A 22,354-nucleotide genomic window follows, 5' to 3' on the forward strand; every position below is an offset into this window, starting at 1 on the left:
ACGCGAAACTTCGAAACAGTTTTAACGTATTTTCTTACGTAGAAACCTCTTTTTACTACAATTGCGTAGTGCGTAGCGAAAGCTATATCATAGTAACGAAAAACTCTTTGCTACATTTTTTGACAATACTAACTACGTATAATTGAATTATCTCTATTATACAGTTTATTAAAGTAAATACTGACCTTCAATCCTTTGGCCCTATTGATAGCTCTAAGAGGCCTCAGTACTCGGAATACCCGCAATATTTTGATGAACGAAACATTATTTGATCTGTAAACCAAATATATGTATATCAATAACTATTTTGGGTTTCTAGCTAAAAATATTTATATGGGACAGCAGTAAAAATACGTTTTTTTTTGGTTGTATGGATCGTAGTCTTATGCGATATACTTGACACATGATATTTAATAGTTTTCCAGGTAAAGATCATTCAATTCAACTCACCCAGAGAGAGATACAAGAGAAACTATCACGACCAACAAGTCAAGCAGGTTAAAAGCGGAACGACAGAATGCGTCCTTGTGTAGAATGAAACCGTAGGTGATGAGTTTTAGTAACAGTTCAATGGTGAACACTGTGGTGAAGAAGTAGTCGACTCTACGAAGAATCTGAAAAACAATTTAGTTTAGTATATTAGTGACTCAGCTCAGAACAAATAAGTTTCAATAAATCAAGGAAGCTTGTTTCTTACATTTACCTTGTACAAAACTTGGTAATGTAAAAAAGTGATGATAAGTTTAAATAAATGTAGTAAATGTAATTATAATATTTTTAGAGACGCTTTAGAGAAAAATCATGGGAATAAATTTTTTAACACAACACATAAGACCGACATCCTGAAGTTAGATATAGTCAATATTTTAGTTTTTTTGAAGTTATACTTCTTACGCGTTAGGGAAATATGATGAGAGTAATTTTATCTATTCTTAGTATGGTTCTACGAACGTAGAATAAGGCCAAAGATAAAAAATTAAAAATATTTTTATCTTGTTACGCCAAAGAAGTACAACTTCTAAAGCGTGTCCTAAAGTTACCGATATTATATATTCTGATTTGATTCGATGTTGTAAGGTATCATCTAATATATAAATATCGTAATTAATAAATATAAAATAATAGAATAAATTTGTTGTTTGGATACTAACCTCTCGTTTACCTTCGGTTGCCTTTCCTTCAACGGGATCTTCCATAGCCAACATAAGAGAAGAGGCAAGAATACAAACCAGAATCAAATTCTTAAACCAAGAATTGTTTTGTACGTTATAACAGGTAACTCGGAACCTGAAATAATAGTACTAATAAAAAGAAACTCGTAGAGGTCACCAATTGTGAGGTATCGTACGAGTAAGCGCATAACAAATAAGTGAAGGTGAAATATAATAATAAATAAATATAATCAGGCAAACCGTAGAAAACGACTCCTTATTTAATTCATTGTTAATATAATATAATGTAAATCTTTACAGGGAATTGACTTAACATAGATAATAAATGCAATGCAAGAACGATTGCGCCATGTATACATTTACGACTTTAGGCTAGAGAGGCGCGTCGTCATCTATGCTCTTAATAATAAACAAGTAATACTTTATTCAAAACCATTATGGTATTTACCAATTGTTTTTCGAGAATATAAAAAAGCTGCTGGCTTCTGGTATGGGTCGCTCCTGAGATTTAATTTCGACTTCTGACAGTCTCCTGGGTCTGGCCGATATTGTTGGTTGTCGCTTTGGTGGTGGTGGTGATTCTTGTTTCTTAACATCCCCTGAAATAAGAAATTTAACGTAATGTAAGGTACATTACGGTAAATGTGATGACATCGACGTCACAGGTGATGAAAGCAGTGAGGAAAGCAGCTTAGTGGGTCTTTCCTTTCGAGGATTGACCAACTAAGGTAAATAAAGGAAGAAGTCAAAAAAAAAATTATTGCCTCATTCTTTGGTCGGAAAGGTCATTTCGCGATAGTTGTGCTAGAACATGGAAGGACAGTTACTGCAGACAGGTATGTCAATCGCTGTTTGTCTTGGAAAACACTCGAAGCAGGAAGGAGGACTTCACCACGACAATGCTTTAGCGCACTTTGCAAAATGGACCTTCACCATACAGCCATTTTTACTTCGAAAAACAATGATAAGAAGTTTGAAATTGATTACAACTTTAAATTGACTAATATTTTATTCTGATTGAAATTATTATTTTTTTATTTATCATAATCTTTTTTCGTTCTTTACTAACACATTTTGCATATAAGGACGACTATGATTCTAATAAAAAATCTAAACGTTTCAAGGCTAATCAATAAAATTTTACCGTTTTGTTTCTTTTCCAGAGTTACAAGTGCGTCATTGGCATTGTCAGTCTGTTCTTCAATGTCTTGTTCTATGTCTTCTTCGGACCCGGTTTCCTCATATTCGTTTTCAGACCTATATTAACATGTTAATTAGGTAATTAATTTATTCATTTCATTACAAAGTTCTAAATAAGTTCTATCTTTGAAATGTAGCCACGATGTTTAATCACGGAGGTGCCAAAATGAGGTTTGTTGTTTCATAATATTTTTAATTTAAATATTTTTTTTGACTTTATTATTTTAAAACGTCATTAAAATCTTGAAGTCGTCATTGAAAAATTTCCTTAAACACTATTAATTTACCTGGCAACTCTTTTGTACTTTTTATACTTTTGGCTGCATGAAAAAAATCACATTTATAAATATAACATGTACATTTTCTATTTCAATTTCAATTCAAGCAGATAGCTTTGTTATATATATATGTATTTATTGACACTTACCCCTCACTAGAATATCCTTCCTCTTCATTAACGTATTCATCATCTGTTTCACCTCTCTCTTCATCTAGTTGGGGATTTCCAGCTTCGGTATTTTCACCATCCTATTTGAGTATTAAAGTTAAAAGTAGACATTCGTTTGTTATTTCTTAACTTAGTCGTGTACTTACATCTTTCTCTTTCACAATCTCAACTTCCTGGTCCATCTCTTCCGCGTCTCCTAAATTATCAACAGCGATAGCCAAGAACACGTTTAATAGTATATCTGATTTTATAGTAATAAGGAAGTTCATTGTATTCAGTAGTTCATTTCAATATTTCACAGAGTATTTATTTTAAATATTTAAGAATATAATATATAACGAAGTTAACATAATCTTACAGTAAATGATAAAGAATGTTAATTTGAGAAGGATTATCAATAAAGGATACAGTTACCACAAATGAAAATAATAATGAAGTAGATCGAAGCCAGCATACCAGGTGTGCCAACACCACCATATGCGTTTATACCATGATACATCACCACATTCCAGTCTTCTCCTGTCAGAATCTGTTCGCAAACATAAGGAAGAAAATTAACTCTAACTGCTAACGATTATGAAAAACCGTTAATAATAATGATATAAAAAATCTCTTACATGTTGAGATGCATAATAAAAATATATAGATATGTTTAGTTAAGATATTATCGTTTATTAATATTATTTAATAACTTTATGTTACCTGAAACATTGTCAACACAGCCTGCCAAAAAGAATCAAAGTTATGCCTCTCTTTCTGTTCCTCTGGATCGTAGTCAAATCTTCCTCCGAATACTTGCATACCCAGTAACGCAAAGATCATGATGAACAGAAACAATAGAAGAAGAAGGGAGAATATAGATTGAATTGAGTTTAGAAGTGAGGCCACGAGGTTAGACAGCGATCGCCAATATCTATAAAAAAAACATCATTTCTTTACGTTTCGTGGTACGCAGTAAAAATATAGTATAATTTCCATATTGTTTGGACTATCTTCAGTCCACGTTTTATAAGACCGGTAAGTTAACAAACAGAACCAATTATGGTGCAAATGTGTGGCACTTACTTGGTAACTTTGAACACCCTCAGAAGCCTGACACATCGAAGCACAGATATACCCAGTTGAGGAATGGTTCCAGAAATCGTTAGACCCAGCTCTAGTATGGAGCAGACCATGACAAAGCAATCGAAGCGGTTGAATAGGGACACGAAGTAACCCTGAAAAGAAAACGCATGCATTTAAATGTAAGTACTACCTTTTCCGAATGGATTGACTACACAAAGGAGGTTAACAGTTTGTATGTGATATTGTTGGAAATTAATAATATATTAGATCTGTAAAGGCTTCCAAAAACGTGTGCTAATTTCATAAGTATGCATGTTTATATGTTAATCCAAAAATTTCTCTGTAACTAAAAGTCAAGCATTGTCAAGTGTTTTTAAATAATATATTCCAATTTAGAGGAAAGTCTAAGAGTCACCAGTTCATTTTGAAAATGGACATAATTTTCTGGACATATAAAACGAGATACGTAAGTAATGCTGATATATAAAAATATATAGCTGTATTCGCTAACTCAACTGTCAAATTTGAAAAGTATTAAAGTCACTGTCAAACTTATGATACAGCTATTTCGTGGTGCACAGTAGTGTTGCATAGCAATAGTTTTTATTATTTGCGTATTTTTTATTTCAATTTATGTTAGATAATATAAATAAAAAAACATACCTGGAATCCCAAAGCATACATCTTAACAAGCATCTCCATGGTAAAGAGCACGACGAACAAATAGTTGGCATAGTTTTGGAAGTCATCCAACCAAGGGTCTTGGCTGTAATTAGTTTTATTCAAGTTACATTACTATAAATTGATTCTAATCAATTTCCTAATTTCTTTTTAACGCCTATGTAGCTTAGTAGTTATAATTCTTGGGGCATTAACATATGGATCGGGAGCGATACTCTCCACAATAGTTCTAGTAGAAATAATCTGTATGGAAGAAGTCCATACAAGTTACAGATTTGCAAGAAGTCTATAATTAGTTTAAAAATTTATGGGTTTATACACAGCTTTCGCTGCCTATTGAATATCAAATATCACCTAAAAAAATAAATATGTTGTCAAAAATCATTAAAATTATTTAACTAAAAAATTTACTTACTTATAATGTTCTGTAGCTAGTACAAGTGTATTTAGAAATACAAGTACAATAATAGCCCAATAAAACGTTTGTGACTTGACAGCTTTACGACACGCCCTGCGCATGCGACGGTTTACCTAAAATATTACAAATCTAATTTTATTTAACGTAATTCAATTACGAACATTATAAAGATAGTGACGTATTTTATACAAAATAAAAATTATTGAAAGATTCAGAGCCCAACGCCACGGATATTGAAGAAAATAGATCAACAGATGAAACAGATCTTTCAAACAAAATATTATATCACAAAGGATTTGTTTTATTTCTTCTAGGGGCGCGTAGTTTCTATATTCGGTAGCAAATTACAATCTTAGTTTATGTGATCATTTTATTATTACTTTACTTGTCTTAGTTTTCATTTGTTTCTTTAAACATTTTCCATTAGACAAGTACGTTATTAGCTTTTTGCAATCACACTCATCCTCTATTTTGTATTATTATTTATTACATTATATATATATGATTTATTACATATATACATATTTATCTTTAGAAGCAATGACACAGATAGAAATATCACACTTCTTACCATAATCTTAATGTATAAAATATATTTACTTACTTTGTCAAATCTCTTACAGTAGATTTTGCATGTTGTAGTTTTCTGAGCTTCACCATTTCCGTTTATATTTGTTTGCGAGTCTTCATTATTTGTTCTCTCATTTTTATTACCTACAACAAAAACATAATAAGCTTCATATACAATATATTCACTCATTTTGTATTTCAATTCATCTGTATTCATAAAACTTTTTAACATTTCAAAAAAGATAAACCTTGGTTTTCCTGGTCTTGTTCCTTCTGCCCTTGATCATTTTCTAGATCCAGCTCTTCAGCAACTGTTATCCAATTGAGATATCCTTTCAAATCTTCTTCAAATTGCTGCCGCTCTCTTGACTTCTGAAAATCTCCTCTATTCTTTGCTTTTTCTCTCTCTTTTGAGAACTCTCTGGAAAATAATGAAATTATTCCTTTTTTTTAAATGATCACTAATTTTGATCAGCTAAAAATTGCTGTACTAATTATGAATTTATAAGATATTTTCACCACTCAGTATTTTGTTTCTACATACAAGAAAAAATATTGAATACGTGAAACATGATATTTCGTGAAATTTCCGTTGAAATGTTTTAAGTAGAAATAATTAGGGTTTTAGGTTCTTCTTCGTACTAAAATATAACACAACTTACCCGGATAAAACACCGAGAATCAAATTCATAACGAAGAAATTTCCGAAAATAACCAAAGTAACAAAATAGATCCACACCCAGGTGTTGCCTTTCACGTCAGCTATCTGAAACGTATTGAAGTTGTTGCCAATATATTTGTTAACGATAAGAATATTACATATTGTATTGCACAATAAGTACAGTCTCTGTAAAGAAAGTCTCAGTTATTTGAAAGCATTTTGAATTATATACTTATATATAGATTGTGATAAATTGCTATTTAAGACGTATGTTGCAATACTACAATCAATAAATAATATATTATTTACATTCAGTAGTATATTAGTATATTATAAACAATATAAATCTTAATCGTATCCCTGAAAGATGAATTTAATAGAACAATGAACGGGCCAAAAGCTAGATTTAAATCATACAGGCCTCGTCATGATAATGTAAGTTCAGCATTATAATAAGGCTTCATATACACCTAAAAAGACAGTCTGCGTAAATCATATTACATTGTAGGTATTACAACAAAATATGATATATCTACTAAATGTATTATTAAATTTAGGTTCATGATATTCGAAACAATGGTTTTATTAATGAAGAGTATTAATAGATAAATTTTACTCCTTCTACAACAGTTTAATTGAATATCTCTACTCTGTTACTCTCTATCTAGTCATATAGAGTTCTTACCGCATACATAATATCCGTCCATCCCTCAAGCGTGATACATTGGAATACAGTGAGCATCGCATATCCAATATTGTCAAAATTGGTGATACCAAAATTAATCCCCACCCAATAGTCCTTGCATATCTGGCCCTCATCACAGTGGTTGCCAACATCAGCTTCCCGGGAACATGGGAATGGGTCATCTACCATTTTTTCTGCAAGAAATAAAACTTTTGTATATAAAAAAGCCAATAGTGCTTTAAATTTTTATTCAGAAAAATATATTACCTTACTTACTTACTTTATATAATATATTATATAATGAGTGTATTTGAGAATAATGAGCTAAATATAAATAACTATAACAGACAGTTATTTATAACTATATAAATAACTGGCTTTAAAATCATTCCGATATATATGTATATGAATATTGTGCATCTAGTACATATTATGCTTTGTTTTCAACAATTTTAATAATTTAGTCGATTTAATAAAAAGTCGAAAATAAATAAGATATGTTGACTTTAAGTATCCTACAATTCAGTACTTACTTGTTTCATTATCAAAGCAGGTATCATGTAGAACCCCGGAAAACAGCTCCAAACCAATAATAGCATAAATGATGATCACAAAGAGGACGAGAAAAGCAATATGGAATAGTGGTACCATCGCCTTCAATATGGAATTCAAAACTATCTGGAGACCTAGAAAGATAATAAAGAAATTACAACAGTCATTAACCGGATTTTACTTGAAGCATTTCGTCGTTACTTTGTCAAGATTGCTCATTCATTAGTTAGTAATTACTATAACCAATTAGTATGAACGCATCCTTATATTACCTTATAACAAAAATTACACTCACTTGGTACTCCCGACACTAATCGTAGCGGTCGTAGAACCCTGAAAGCTCTTAAGGCTTTTACGTCAAACAAATCCTTTGATATTACTTGCAAGAGCTGACTTACTATGCTGAAATCAATAATTTATCATCTTTAGCATGTTCCTTACGAGAAAATATTTTCTTTCTGTAAATAAATAAATATATATAATATATAATAATAATAATAAATGTTACGTTGTGTAAAAGAAAATACGATTAAAATGAGTGGCGGAGAGTTTATTGCTAGTTCTTCTCTTCCGTTTTACGCCCTTGATTTGAGAACTGGCAGTAAATGTAGTAGAAGTATGTAACATAAAATAATTTGAAGCGAAAACCAAATGCAAACAATCATAATACACTTGAAGTCAATATTGAGCCCTTTCGTTTTTACCACACTTATAAATTGTATTTTAAAATTCTCGTTTCCGATAATCTTTATAAATGTAATTTAGATTTATGACCCCTTCTAAGAGGTCAACAATTTTGCTTATCTTATAGATAAGCAAAATTGTTTTCCTCCCCTCTTAACCCTAATTTTGTGTTAGTTATAAGGTCATGTTTTAAACCATTAAAGTCAGTTGTAACCCAAATTCAAAGAGTTTTATTTAAACATCTCCAGACAAAAAACCGCCACCAAACTTATTTCAGTTATTATATAATTGTTCATCCACTAACAGTAGTATTATTGGTACTTATCGTATTGAGTTGTTATGTTTCATACATTGTAGTGATGCTAACCAGTAACTGAATGAATTCTATCATCGTGAATAGCTTTCCAATACCTAAGTTTTTACAAAATACTGACAAATATATACAAAAGGTATACAGCATATCAATTCTAAACACAAAAGGTTCAGACTATAATTTACTATGAGGCATCCACAACTCGTAAACAAAAGCAATTTACTAGTCATATAGCTTTAAAGTATACTGCATTGTGTATATATCAAACATTTGGTCAACTCATAAAAGGTACGATGACCCCTTTCGATATTCATTCTAGGCTGTTGGATAAATTGTTATTAATATGAATAAAACACTTTTCTTCGCAGAGTGAACATAATTAATGAGATAATGACAGAAAGAAATGAACTATGTTATAACACCTGTTTGGTTATCAAATTAGACCTAAAATGATTTGCCCTGCTGAAAGAGGCATCTAACTACTAAACCAAGCCTTATTAATCAGGATAAACTAAGATGAAATAAACGTATTTCATCTCTGACTTGTCTTTATCTCATCAGGAACATTTAGGATCGTATTTCGAATCCATTTAAAGAGAACAATTTCACAAAAATACAATCAACACTAAAAAAATTATACATACCCTATAGTAACAATAGTAAAGTCCAAACTGTTCCAGGCATTTCTCAGATAAGCTCCAGGATGCATCAAAAAGCCATACGCTATGATTTTCATCACACACTCTCCGGTAAAAATCGCCATGAACACCCATTCTACCTTTTCCTAAAATAATTTAATAATAATAATAAATTAGTTATATAAGTTTCTAGTAGTGGTTTCATTGTATAATATGTTAAGAACATGAGGATAGCAGCAGCATTGTTAAATTAGGATGTGCCACCCATTGCAAGCGCACATATGAAGGCGTGATGCGTGATTAAACAATCTTACAATGACATTAATATTTAAATTCCTTCATTGTTTGTCGTTTATAAATTAACAATTATTTTCTTTCTTTAAAACGGAATCCACACCAAAGTCAGAGACATACCCGCCACCACGAACCGGCTTTTATAGAATTAACTATGCAATGTGGCAAATATGCATTTTGTATGCCTCAATCGCCCGGTGATACTCAAAATTCCAAAATAATGTTTCAGTACTAATTTATTCCTTTTTTTAACGAAGACGATTGTATAAAGACACAATTATGCAAATCAAGATGATAGTTGTGGGAAGCAGAAATCCCCATAATCAATATTAAGCTACTACTTGTGAGTAGTAGCTCGTTCCAGTGGCTTTTATAACTTCAGCTTATCGTCTAGCGGCTCTACCCGGTAACAGTTATAATTCATGGAAACATACAGAGTCATTATTTATAAATAAATCTGTTCGTTCGTACACTCCTCCGAAACGGCTCGACCGATTCTTATGAAATGTTAAATCTTATGTGATTTTGGGTGTCCACCCAATCAACCCCTATTTTTGTTTGTTAAACCTAAAACCGAACAGTCTCTGGGATAGCATAGCAAAATGTTCCATGATGGTATGTATGTAATAAGGTAGGCTAGGCATTAAGGAAAAATATATATAAAATGCCTAAAGGGACATTAACTTATGTCTTGCAACAAATAAATTTTACACTACAGTACCTAACACCCTATCAAAAATTATCAACATAGTAATATGTCGGCGAGTTGGTGACCTTGGTGTGTAGGTATTGCGCTTGTGCAAGAAAATTATACGTAAGAATAAAACATATATTAAGGATATACTTACCAAAATTTGATTTGTATTGTTCGTGTCACTGGCTGGGTATGGTGTGAATACGGCTAACGCAATGCAATTGGCGAAAATTGTAGTCAAAATCATATACTCAAATGGTCTGAAGTGCATTTAGGAAATGTATTGAAAAAAATATCGTTGTTGTCAAAGTTATTAAATAGCTCCTTTTAGTTATGCTCATTTCTAGTGCAATTCCTATATATACTACAACTTGCACAATATCCACTCAGAAATCATAAGTATTAAATTTATTTTTATCACATTTATTACACTTAAAAGGCATACGTAAGACTTGGCAGTACAGATCGGTTCAAAGATGGCGGGGATATACAACAAATTAAATACACAAACATGAATAATTGAAGTGTGTTAAAAAGGATACTTCCACTCTACGATGTCATAGCAGAGTTTCCTCAAAGGATTATTGAGGGTGAGGCAGAAAAGACTCCTCTTGGGTCGTTCTGGTTGCGCCTTGCCTCGCGCTCTGGCCTGCTTCTTTTGTGGAACAGGCGGCTGGCCTGTGTCATCTCCTTCTGGTGTCGTTGGCTGAGCTTGGGTTTCCATTATAACCTGAAACAGATTCGCCATTTAGCCTAAAATGTAAAGGTAAAATTTGGAATCGTCCATGTGAAGAGTGAGTCTATTCATAAAAGGCACATATCTTTTGGCAGTGTAACAGATTATACCTAGCATTTAATGTCAAATGGAGTATCCATTGTAAAGTTGTCGAACACAAACCCGAATGAAATTAATACATTTCTCATGACTAGTATTAAAATTAAATTAAACATAAGTATATGTTTGTTTTGGAATATAAGATACAGGTATCACTTATTCCACGTCATTAAAATTGAACCTGTAGACATCCCTATCTACTCATCGACAAAGAACACAGAAGGTGTAGTTCATAACCAAATTGGTTAGTAAATAATCTTATTTTAAGGTCATATTTAAATATTTTCGCCGTGGTTGCTGCTTATATTGTAAAGATAAAATATAAGTAGGTACACAATTGAACTAGAATAACTAACAAAATATAACAACTGACATATTTTTGATTGTCGATAAACTCAATGGATAATTATTTTAATTAATTTTATGTTTACCTGTCACTAAGCGACCAATTACGATGACGTTGTTTAAACGTTAATCGACCGAATCGAATTTTAGTACAGTCAAATACATTTTAATCAACATTTAGTTAATGACAGCCTCAGAAACGCGAAACCTCAGAATATCAAACTACGTACGGTAATAAAACATTTAAAATCATGAATTAAACCAAATTAATATTCGTTTATTCATACAAATACTAAAAGTGGCCTGACTCTCTGATTTCTGTGTACGGAGATAAACATCGGTTAAACTCTAAAAACTCAGGTAATCTGAGTAGAATTGCTTTTATAAATGCACAATAATTATTATACAATTTTTTTATGATTACAGTAAAATGTTTTCAAAATCAATGGAGTTATCCAGCTTATTCAATTTTTGATTAGGCTTTCTAATTGAGCGGTAGTACCTAATACCTAATAAACTCATATTAATAACGATATGGACACTTTATATAACATACACGAAACATCTCGTATTAATATACTTCGAGTGGAACTAAGGAGTAATTATTAATGAGAAGCATTTCCAACGATAAATATATTAGATTGGGAATATTGAAAGAAAACTCAAACAAGACAAGTCCAGGTCAGCTGATCTACATGTTTACGTAGAGTTCGATGACCTCACCACACCTATCCTACCATCTTCATATTATGACTGACGACAAATTTCACATAAACATAATATAAAAACAAGGATTAGAATGTTTCAAAAGGCTAAATATATTCTAATAGTTGAACAATTATATTCTAATAACGTTATTGTATTATATTCGATTTTTTTTTATTTAGGTTTACTTCCAAGGCATATAAACTCAAGTTTTAAATGGTATTGTTAATTTGTTTTTTTTTAAATACCAGGATATCTGAAATATTATACGTTGTATGTTAATCGAAGTAACTAGTAGGTACATATTATGATATACATTTTAGTGAATGCCTGTATTATAAAAATATGTGTATTATGTAATTCAAATTCAAAAATCATTAAATAATATACACTTATGAACGTCAAAAAAAATAAGAATACATTAAATGCTACTTATTTTACATTTACTGCCAGTTCTCAAATCAAGGGCATAAAACGGAAGAGAAGAACTGGCAATAAACTCTCCGCCACTCTTTTTAATCGCCAAGTTTTTTCTTTTACACAACGTTTGTAAGGAGCTGCAACCATTACACCATGTTCCATATGACATCTTGAGTAATAAAGAATAATAAAATAAATTAAAAACACAGATTTGTCCACTATCAGCAGGAGGCATGGTGAAATAGGAGCACGCACTTACATACTCGTGAGAACAACACGCAAATACGTAGTATGAACAATTATTCCTTGAAATGTGGACATGGCTACAAATACGAATATTGACTTCACTCAAGTGCTTTCGTAATTCGAAATTCAAACTTATTCAATAACAACAAGCTCCAAAATGGCGGAGGTATGTGTAAAATGACGTCACGAATTTTACGACTCCGTCTCTCGTAAATCTATTAAAGCATCACAAACACCTTTTATTTTCGTTTTATTTATCCGATTGATGGTTTAATAATTTTATGTTTTGTTTCGCGGATGTTTTGATTGCATCTGAAAGACGTAGGCAAGTTATATATTTTTTTTATTTAAATGTCTTACGTATTAGATGATATGAAGCTTAGATATTGTTTAAATGTAACGCATCATGTTTGAAACTGCTGAAGCAATACATATTATCTTAATATTTATTAATTATTCCCTTAAGTGATTAGCCATTCCAATTTGTAGATATTTTCGAACGATGAAGTTCGTGGTTAGAAGACTACGGTTAAAAAAGCTACTTTAGATTAACATATTTAATAATAACTAATCTATACTAATAGGATACTTCTTTCCTACATCGATCGGCTAGACCACAGAAGAAGACCAAAGTATACACTACAATTAATCATAAATGTGGACGCGAGTGCCTTCTTCTTGAGAGTCTCAACTCAGACGGGGTATTGACAATACACCTCTTATACTGCCTTCAAGTATGAATCGATCCTTTCAATAATACAAATAAAATGAATAAAATTAAATCATTAGAAATACATATAAGTATAATCACAGGTATCGGCAGTGTTCCATATTACTATAAAATATACCTTTTTAAATTTTATTTTTACCTATTGAATTGGTGCTTTTGAGATCATCAAGCTTTATAAAAGTATTCCACTATATTTATTAGTTAGGTCATTAGTAGCAAAGTCGTAAAGTAATAAGTATCAGAAAATCGTAAAACGGACGTTATATTAATGGATACTCAAAATAATGGCAGAATTATTGCGATTTGCTACTACTGTTTATATGAATATCTCGGAACATATGTTCATATAAACAGTAGTAGCAAATCGCAATAATTCTCAATATTAACTAAAAGTAAGACAAAATTTAGAGTTAAGTAAAATTCAAGTTTAAAACATATCTGAGTTTGACATCTACTAGATTCATTTTTTTCTCATAAAGTTTACAAAAGAGAGTCTGTGATATAAATTACATTCGAGCATGTACAATAATTATTAATTTAATATAACTTTTTAAGTTATGATAAATTAATTTTCTAAATAGCTAAATATAATCTTACAGAACAGTCTTAGTGTTCTTTTATGTTTTGACACTATGTTCGTATGTCCGAGATACCAAACTTGCACTTTTATTCATTAATCTAGTTTTAGTATCTACAAAGGTTAAGTTCTCCTAAGGCGCATTTTACCTATTGTACGGGTGTCTTAAATCCAGTCAAATGTTACCGTACCGTACAAGACAGCTAAAAGTTACTTTATTTTTACTATGTAACAACAATTACCCTGATCCAAAACAATACCAATATGTTTATTTACTACAATTCAAAAAGCTAAAAGGATTTTGTTAATGCTTTTGAAAATTTGATACGAAAGTTATGTGCAAAAAAATTATGGTAGGAATATTTATAGGAAAACATTTATCATGTTGTGTATAATACAAAGTATGTACTCTGTACTTAACTAAACTCTATTAAGTAATGTCCATAAGCTGGTGAAAAAGCTTTTTTGTGTTGGTATCACGCTGTGGATACCAGTGGGGAGCGATTGAGTTCTTTAGATGAAATAAATTGAATTTTCTGGTATTGATACAAAATATTAGGCGAGCAAAGTGAAAGACAAAATCGCCATTTTATTTCTTATCTAATGTCAATAAATATTTGATATCTCGTAAACCTGACTATTATTATAAAGGAGTCTCAGTAGTTAAATTTTTCTTGAGAAAGGATAATAAACAGAGGGGCAGGCTCGTGACGTAAAGTGATACAGCCTCCCATTGACACTCGCAAGTGCGCGGTTGGCCTTTCATGAACTTGTACGCTTTCTTGAAGTACGATAAGTTGAATTCTTCAGTGGGCAACTGATTACATACAGAGGTGGTGCGTGGCAAAAACCGCCTTAAAAACGCTCAGTTGTGTAACTACGGACATCGAGGTGATCGAGCGGGGACATCGTATTCTGCCTCAACGTCCGAGAAGGTAAAACAATAGCATGGCTAGTTTTTGAATAAAAATAATGGCTACAGAAAGAAATTAGCGTAACATAATATTTTTTTATTTCACATCTAAATTGAATTTTGCGTATTAGTTTTAGTGTAGTATCAAAGTGATGAGTTCCACGCACGAGGTTAGATCGTATCTCGGAATACACAAATTGGATACTTCGGCTATTAAGATTTTATCTATGAAGTGGCTGAATACTTGAAAACAGCTCCGAAATAATATCATATAAATATTCAATATGATATGTGTGGCGATGATTATTTTATTCCTATTATTTGTGTCTTTTTCATTTCAGAGTACTATACGATAGATATAGTGAGACATATATACGATAGTTAAAGAAGCATAATATAAATAATATGTCTATGTCTATATCTAAGCCTTATAAGACTGATATGTTGAATCTGTGAGTAGACGAATCAATATTAATAGTTTAGTTAAAACTAAACTATAAAAAGTTAAAGTACATAAAACTAATTATATTTTTTTACAATACAATTACTTAATAACACTTTAAAATTATTAATAATCAAAATACGTAAACGCCCGAACTTGATTAGAAGTTGTAGAACTATGTAGCATCACACATGTGAGAACAATCAAATACTAATGAAAATGAATCCCTTTTTCCCTTGGTCACGGCAAAGCGTGCGTTAGCGGCTGGACCGGTTTCGTTAATTATTTCCTGTTGGATTTTTTACGGTCAGGAAAAGTTTCTTATGAGAGAAAAAAAATATGGAAATTGTGCGAACAGTTGGAAAATTACACATCACCACATCAGGCACCATTTAATTCTACAGTACGAATGTATGTCATGGACCACATCTTAAACAGCTGGACCGATTTGAATGAATTTTTTGTATGCGTTTGCGGTGGCGCCCTGGATGGTTTAGATTCACAAATCAGCCCGGCAGATGGCGCTCATTCGATATCTAGGTTATTTATTTATACTGCAAGTAAACATCTGGTTGTTTAATATCCTAATTGCTTGAAATATCATTCAGGACAACGACTGTTGGGTCCGCCGGTATGTTATAAAAAGGATATACACGGCGGAGCGCTAACCAGATAGGTACATGCAATTCCCTCGTAGCCAATTCTCGAGTAGCCGCTATTTCGCAACACACAACTCCCGAGGGGACTTTTTGAATCGAACAAGTCTCACGGGTCCGTCAAGCATTCACGAATATACAATGTAAATAGATAAAAAGAGTTTTATGTGCTGAAAGATTATAAACATAATTTGGTATAACAACAAACAATATGAAAAATTGTCTTATAATTATTATTATACCTAGCAGATTACTTATAGGTAATCTGCTAGGTAAATAATAAAATAAAATATAAGTTTTATATTTAATATTGACGAAATTAAATTGAATACATAAATTGCAATTAAGTAGGAATATAACAAAGCGAAAGAAAACCAGAATAATCTATACTAATATTATAAAGAGGAAAGGTTTGATTTTTTGTTTGTTTGTTTGTATGAATTGAATAGGCTCCGAAACTACTTGGCAGATTTGAAAAATTCTTTCACTGTTGGAAAGCTACATCATTCCTGAGTGACATAGGCTATATTTCATTTTCAAAAAAATAGGCATCCTTACTAAAATTACGATAACATTAACATTTGTTTATTATTTGATACAATTCTAACAGATGGCGCTGAGTTAAAGGTAGTAGTTTGGCAAGACGACGTTTGCCAGGTCAGCTAGTAGAAAATAATTGACATCGTAAGGTTGCTTTAGTTTCGTGTACAAATAAGACACCATCCAAATTGACTTACGATTCCTATCCATAATATATATATAAAACAATACTGAATCAATATGACAGAAATAGAAACTTGTATCGATTTCAAACTGTTTATATGTTAAATAAATAATTATGTATAATGGTTAATATTTTTGGCTGACTCGGACTAGGCGCCGATAGTCTTTAACTCCAAATAACAATAGCGATTGTTCAACACAGATGTTGAGAGATCTACAATAAAATTGCGTCCGAATAATCGCAATTGAAAGTTATGTTACTCAACTACAAAAGTAGGTAATGTCATGGATAAAAGTTCTTATCAGTATAGAACTTTGACAGAGAAATAAAATGATCATTTGTCAAGGTGTTTTTCTTATTTTATCAGCCTCCTGTGGTTGAAACACGCCTTTATGGATTTGAGGTAAGCTGGTTTCCTCATGATTTTTTCGTTTGTTCAACGTTCCAGCGAAATAAATTTCCCAATGGACTTTATCTCGCTACAGACGGGGATCAAACCTACGACCTCACCTCTAGACCAATACTGTTCATAGTATCTTTTTGGTACTACCGTCTTAAATCTTTATAAAATGTTCAATCATTTTACAATGGTAAAGTTCAATACACCAAATTTTATAAATACCATTCAAATACCGGACTGAAATAGTGAATGATTCTCAATGATTTGAGTAGCACTTGTGTACAAAGGAAAATTTCAATAGGCCGAATATTGTAGAGTGGTTTAAGGTTGTAAAAGCGTTATTTACGTTTTATTTATAAGAAATTTTGTCAGTAATTTCAGCAAGTTTTTAATAAATTCATTTCCTGTATGTTTCCTTTATGAGATTCAAGGAAATGAATTCATTACAAAACATCAATGCTAATACTTAATATCAGTATAGTATAGCTAGATTATTCGAATACATATACGAATTCGTACACTACTCTAGCGTAAACAAATGTTGCTTATCATTTTTCTTGCACCTGAAACAATTTTTATTACAACGCTGTAAAACATTGTTCATATGAAAAGCTTAGGAATGTACGTTTCAACTACAACAATTATATGTTGATTATATTAAAAAACAAACAGCTACGTGGTTTCCTATTCTAGACTTTATATATTGTGATAGATTTATTTTTAAATTGTTGTACACAGAAGTCTTGCGGGTCTTGGAAAACTTACTGTCCACTAAGATGTTTTACGAGGTAGAATTATCGCGTCTCTATATCTTGTACAGTGTTTAACGGACTATTAAATAGGAATTCAAACAAACAGACATCTGACATACGCAACGTGTTTAGACATTGTAATAAAACATTAATAGACAGATGTTATTTCGGTACGCATGAAGCAGACAGGTCTAATGGATAGACTATCATTTTACTCTCAGTAATGTAAAAAATATAATTTCAATAATCCGGTGATATTACTAGATAGTACCATCAGCTATATAATTGAGTGAAGGTAAAATAATTGCAATGTTGTACGAGAAATATGTTCCAATATGACAGCAAAAGCCACCAGCGAAGCAGGCTCTGAGCAAAAATTATATTTCTTAAATTATATAGTTTATAATATTGAAGGTGTGTTAGTTTTCTGAAAATACATGCGCTTTTTCGCTTGCCATTCGAATTTTTACTCGAAGAATTCTTGGTAGAACATTTTTTAAATAATAAACTCTAAATATTGTTTCTATAATTAATTTAGGTAATTGATTTCATTCATTCGTCAATTTACATGTCTTCACTTATATTGATTTTTAGTTAATATAGTTCAATAAAGTATGAAGAGTTTTTGTTTAAACACTTATTTTTTTATCACTAAAATTATCAATCATTACCGTGACATTAAATTGACATTTGCTACGAGAACCTTGGGCTACGATGTCATACTGATAATTCTGCTACAATATGTCTACGCGTTAAAGTTTTGAGATGAACAACGAACCGTGTAATTGAAAAATCAATAATCAATCCTTGCAAATTTTAAAGAAATTATAAAGATACAAAAGCAATTCGTGTAAAAATTATAACAGAACTGCCAGTTCTTAATTCAAATTCATCATGGATCAATAGAACTGGCAAAAAATATAATTTAACAAACGTGTAGCGTTTACATTCAGTGGTCACTAAATAACAAATACCTACAGATAAGTACATACTACAGATACAATGTAAAAGCAATACTCGAGGACAAATTAGGGAATGTTTTCCCAGTATCAGTCATTAGACCGGATCAATACACGCTATTATGAGGTTGATAAGATAAACAGCGACATTCAATGCAACCAAGCATAATGTATCGGAATATAATCATTATGAAAAGTTAATCTTTAGAATTCATAGAATGTTTTGTTCTGTAAGGTGATTCGTGATATTCTTAAACAAACATCTATGTGTCTTTATAAACCATCCTTCTTCACTTGAATCAATATTTTTGCGAAAATTAGGTTTTTTATATAGTTTTGGGAAGTAGATACACAAAGAAAATGTTGTCTAAAATAATTCACAGAAAGAAAAGGAATACATAAACATGACAATAGGTGGACATGACAAATAGACAATGTAATATTAAAGTGATTACATACAAGACGATGGAAAAGCGACGTCTATACATACTATACTACTATATGTACTTTCTTAAAACGTCATAGCATTGTTATCGATTACCGGGATTCATTGCAAATATCTCCTAAAACGAAGAAACATCTTCATACATCTCACTAGTTTCACGCTTCTGCGGACGACCGCTTTTACAATGTTGCATGCACGGACGTCTAATACGTTAATAGCACGTTTACAGAGTAAAGGACGGTCATTTAGGCTCGCCTCAAACAGTCAAAATTGTTTTCTGAATTGAACTATATTTAGTATTGTCTTTTATTAACTAACTTTTACACATTACATACAGTACAACATTTTGTACAGCTGTGATACTTTTTGACATTTAACACCTTTGTCTTCAGTCACCGTGACCACGCACGCTGTAAAGCACGCGAAACGTCGGTTAAATTTAAAATTATGTCTAAACAATTATAATTTGGATCTGATTGCAATAAATACACTAAATCAACTTATTAACTCATAAAGTTTATCGTTCTATAAGCATTCATATTATCACCGCTACGAATATTAAGTCATCGAAATTGGGCGTGCTTAGATGACGTCATTTTGTTGGGGTTACTTATTTACGAATTATTGAACTGTGTACTGAAAGTATTGTGTTTATATTTCTCATCGATTATACTTATATTATAGTGAAATTGTCAGAGGGTTTTTTATATTAAGGATTTAATTATTAAAAATTAGTTGTTTGTTTTCTTCTCTTTTAGAGGATCTTTCATTTTTAAACACTTTATCAATAACTAAATTTCACTAAGGAATCCAAACATTATACATTCACTAAAGCAACATCTCAAACTGTCCTTTGCTGAACTGAAAGTATTTTCCTTGTGCTAGAGAAGTTTAATTATAAAATTGTAAGTGTTATGTAGAAATTAGAATGTATTAAGTCAGATCATGAATATATTAAATATTATACCCACAGGAATTCTTATAGTAGGGGTTAATGAACTTTCTCATTCCTCAACGTCCTTTTATATTGTTTTGGCTTTTCTTTCTTTTCTATTTGTATGTAAATGCTTGAGTCGGTTCGAATAAAGTTATTAAAAATGTTGTTTTAGATGAGATAAGCAATCTCATTTCGTAAACATTACCTATGATTAATGTCTGTCTCTTATTGAGGTTACCCTCTTAGATTAGGGTTGCCAGTACATCAGTGTTTTCCAACGTGAAGCCCACGTCTTACTAAGGGGCAATTCGATTGTTAAGAAAATTCTATTTCAATATGAGTTTTTTATTTGTATTTAAAAAATTTACTTACTGTGTTTCCTTAAGTTCCAAATAATTGTTTGCTAAAACTAACATTAGTTACATTAGGGCGTAAGAATTTTGGGTAGCATTTCAGTAGATAGTGGCTTACGATGATGTTTAAAATTGAAGCTACAGTAGGTTCACCTTATATTTGTCTAGAATCAGACGCTTTAGATATGTTACCCAGAAGTCCCAATAGAAATGAGACGCTATATAGTTAATTAATTAAAGTAATTAAATTTTATTGCTATTTTTCTAATGTAAAATCTTACTGAAATTTTATTAAATTATTGAAGAATTCTGCTATTAAAATGTCGACTTCTTCATTTTCTTAATTTTTGACAACCCTACAATTTTTCCCAATAAATATTCATCAAACTTCACAAAAGATGCCATCACGCACCCTTATTACAAATATTTTGATATTCCGTCTGTCAGCTCGTATTTAATATTAAGTTTCGCCCAGCTTCATTACTCTGTAATTCAGAGAGGGACAGCAAGCTTACCATGTAAAACCCAACTCGACATTCTATGAAAATCAAAAAGATAATTCGACCTAAGATCCTTCAATAATAGAGCGTACCGTTTCTTAAAAGGCCGCCAACGCACTCGCGGGCCCTCTGGCATTGATAATCTCCATGGGCGGTCACCAGGTTTCACAAGGTGACTCTCATGTTCGTTATCCGCCTGTTCTATATAAATAAAGATAAACAAGTTGGCTTTCATTGTTAGAAGACTTCATTAGCGACTCGTACCAATCGTTAAACAGAAGAATCGATAAAATTCGTGCGGTTAGCTTGCAGATTCTAAGCTGTTTTGAAATTTTGACATATTTAACCGTCCCGAGACAATTCTATACGCTTCGGTGTTCAAGTATCAAGTAGTTATCTATAATTATAATCAATTTTAACACTTCAATGCAATGATTAGTTAAATGCCAAAATGAATATTATTGCTAAAAGTACCCATAGTATTTTGACTACCTATTGTGAAGTTATATTTAAGAGATTTATAGAGATATAGGTCAATTCTGTATACAAATCTTGTAAAGTGTAAGCATTTTCCTTTATAGATAAAAAATACTAATAAATGTCCGTCAAAGGGAAAAGTATTTATACCTGAACATATTATAGCTTGTATATAAGAGAGATAGCATAAGGTAGTATTATATTTGAAAAGCTGTTATACCCTTCTTGTGGCAACTCTTGTTACAGCAGATCCGAACCGAGAACCACCAAAACACATTGAACTAGCCACAGAATGTAAAATTTAAAATTTACGAAAACGATGTTTATATGTAAATTTTAAATTAATTAAAGAAACGTATTGAATTAAGCTGTTAAAGTGGGCTTCCTACGGGCCCTTAAGCATTTATGTATAATTTAATATCTATATAATCACAATTTTATTTATACAAAATACCTATTATTGTTCTAAAATGGTTAATTAATCCTTACCGTTTATTTTTGCAATCAATCCAGAAAATAGCATCAACACGTCATATTCACTTAACACAAAAAATAATTAAACTAGTCCAACATTTACAGTGTTGAAATTAGAAAAATGCCCGCCAAAACGATTGTTCGAGGTCACTGATATGTCACCGAAATAAGACGAGCTTTCAGTGCGCACAATTTATGCCTAAAACACTATTTCTGACATTTTACACGAACAGGTAGTCATGCCACCAATAAAACCTCTTTTCGAAAAACCTTTTTGTCACTTTGTCTATGATAGATTAGAATGGAATGCTGGTTGGAAATTATGTTTTATTTTTAAAAAGCGCTGGGCGCGCGTCCGCGGCAAGCGAAGCTCGAAATTCGAATTTAGG

The 22,354-nt window shown here is 31.5% G+C and overlaps 1 protein-coding gene across 5 annotated transcripts in view; it reads right to left on the bottom strand.

Annotated features, from left to right (window-relative positions):
* Positions 1–22,354, bottom strand: part of LOC110993876 (muscle calcium channel subunit alpha-1) — a 38,477-nt gene extending 16,123 nt beyond the window's left edge. For 3 of the 5 annotated variants that reach the window (XR_002600202.2, XM_022260264.2, XM_022260265.2), the window contains exons 1-22: positions 21,981–22,354; positions 10,618–10,805; positions 10,230–10,335; positions 9,094–9,233; positions 7,748–7,854; positions 7,434–7,586; positions 6,901–7,094; positions 6,217–6,320; positions 5,803–5,975; positions 5,589–5,698; positions 4,982–5,097; positions 4,549–4,651; positions 3,886–4,037; positions 3,523–3,733; positions 3,229–3,349; positions 2,967–3,061; positions 2,800–2,900; positions 2,317–2,429; positions 1,621–1,771; positions 1,152–1,287; positions 451–614; positions 186–273 (exon numbers count right to left, since the gene is read on the bottom strand). Coding sequence is in view for 4 of the 5 variants with exons in the window: in XM_022260264.2 (XP_022115956.2) it covers positions 186–273; positions 451–614; positions 1,152–1,287; positions 1,621–1,771; positions 2,317–2,429; positions 2,800–2,900; positions 2,967–3,061; positions 3,229–3,349; positions 3,523–3,733; positions 3,886–4,037; positions 4,549–4,651; positions 4,982–5,097; positions 5,589–5,698; positions 5,803–5,975; positions 6,217–6,320; positions 6,901–7,094; positions 7,434–7,586; positions 7,748–7,854; positions 9,094–9,233; positions 10,230–10,335; positions 10,618–10,799 (2,820 nt within the window). In the remaining variant the exon portion in view is untranslated. The remainder of the gene's footprint in view (positions 1–185; positions 274–450; positions 615–1,151; positions 1,288–1,620; positions 1,772–2,316; positions 2,430–2,799; positions 2,901–2,966; positions 3,062–3,228; positions 3,350–3,522; positions 3,734–3,885; positions 4,038–4,548; positions 4,652–4,981; positions 5,098–5,588; positions 5,699–5,802; positions 5,976–6,216; positions 6,321–6,900; positions 7,095–7,433; positions 7,587–7,747; positions 7,855–9,093; positions 9,234–10,229; positions 10,336–10,617; positions 10,806–21,980) is intronic. The other 2 variants (XM_022260266.2, XM_022260263.2) reach the window with 1 other exon arrangement.

This window comes from Pieris rapae, chromosome 13 (assembly GCF_905147795.1).
Source record: "Pieris rapae chromosome 13, ilPieRapa1.1, whole genome shotgun sequence".
NCBI lineage: Eukaryota > Metazoa > Arthropoda > Insecta > Lepidoptera > Pieridae > Pieris > Pieris rapae.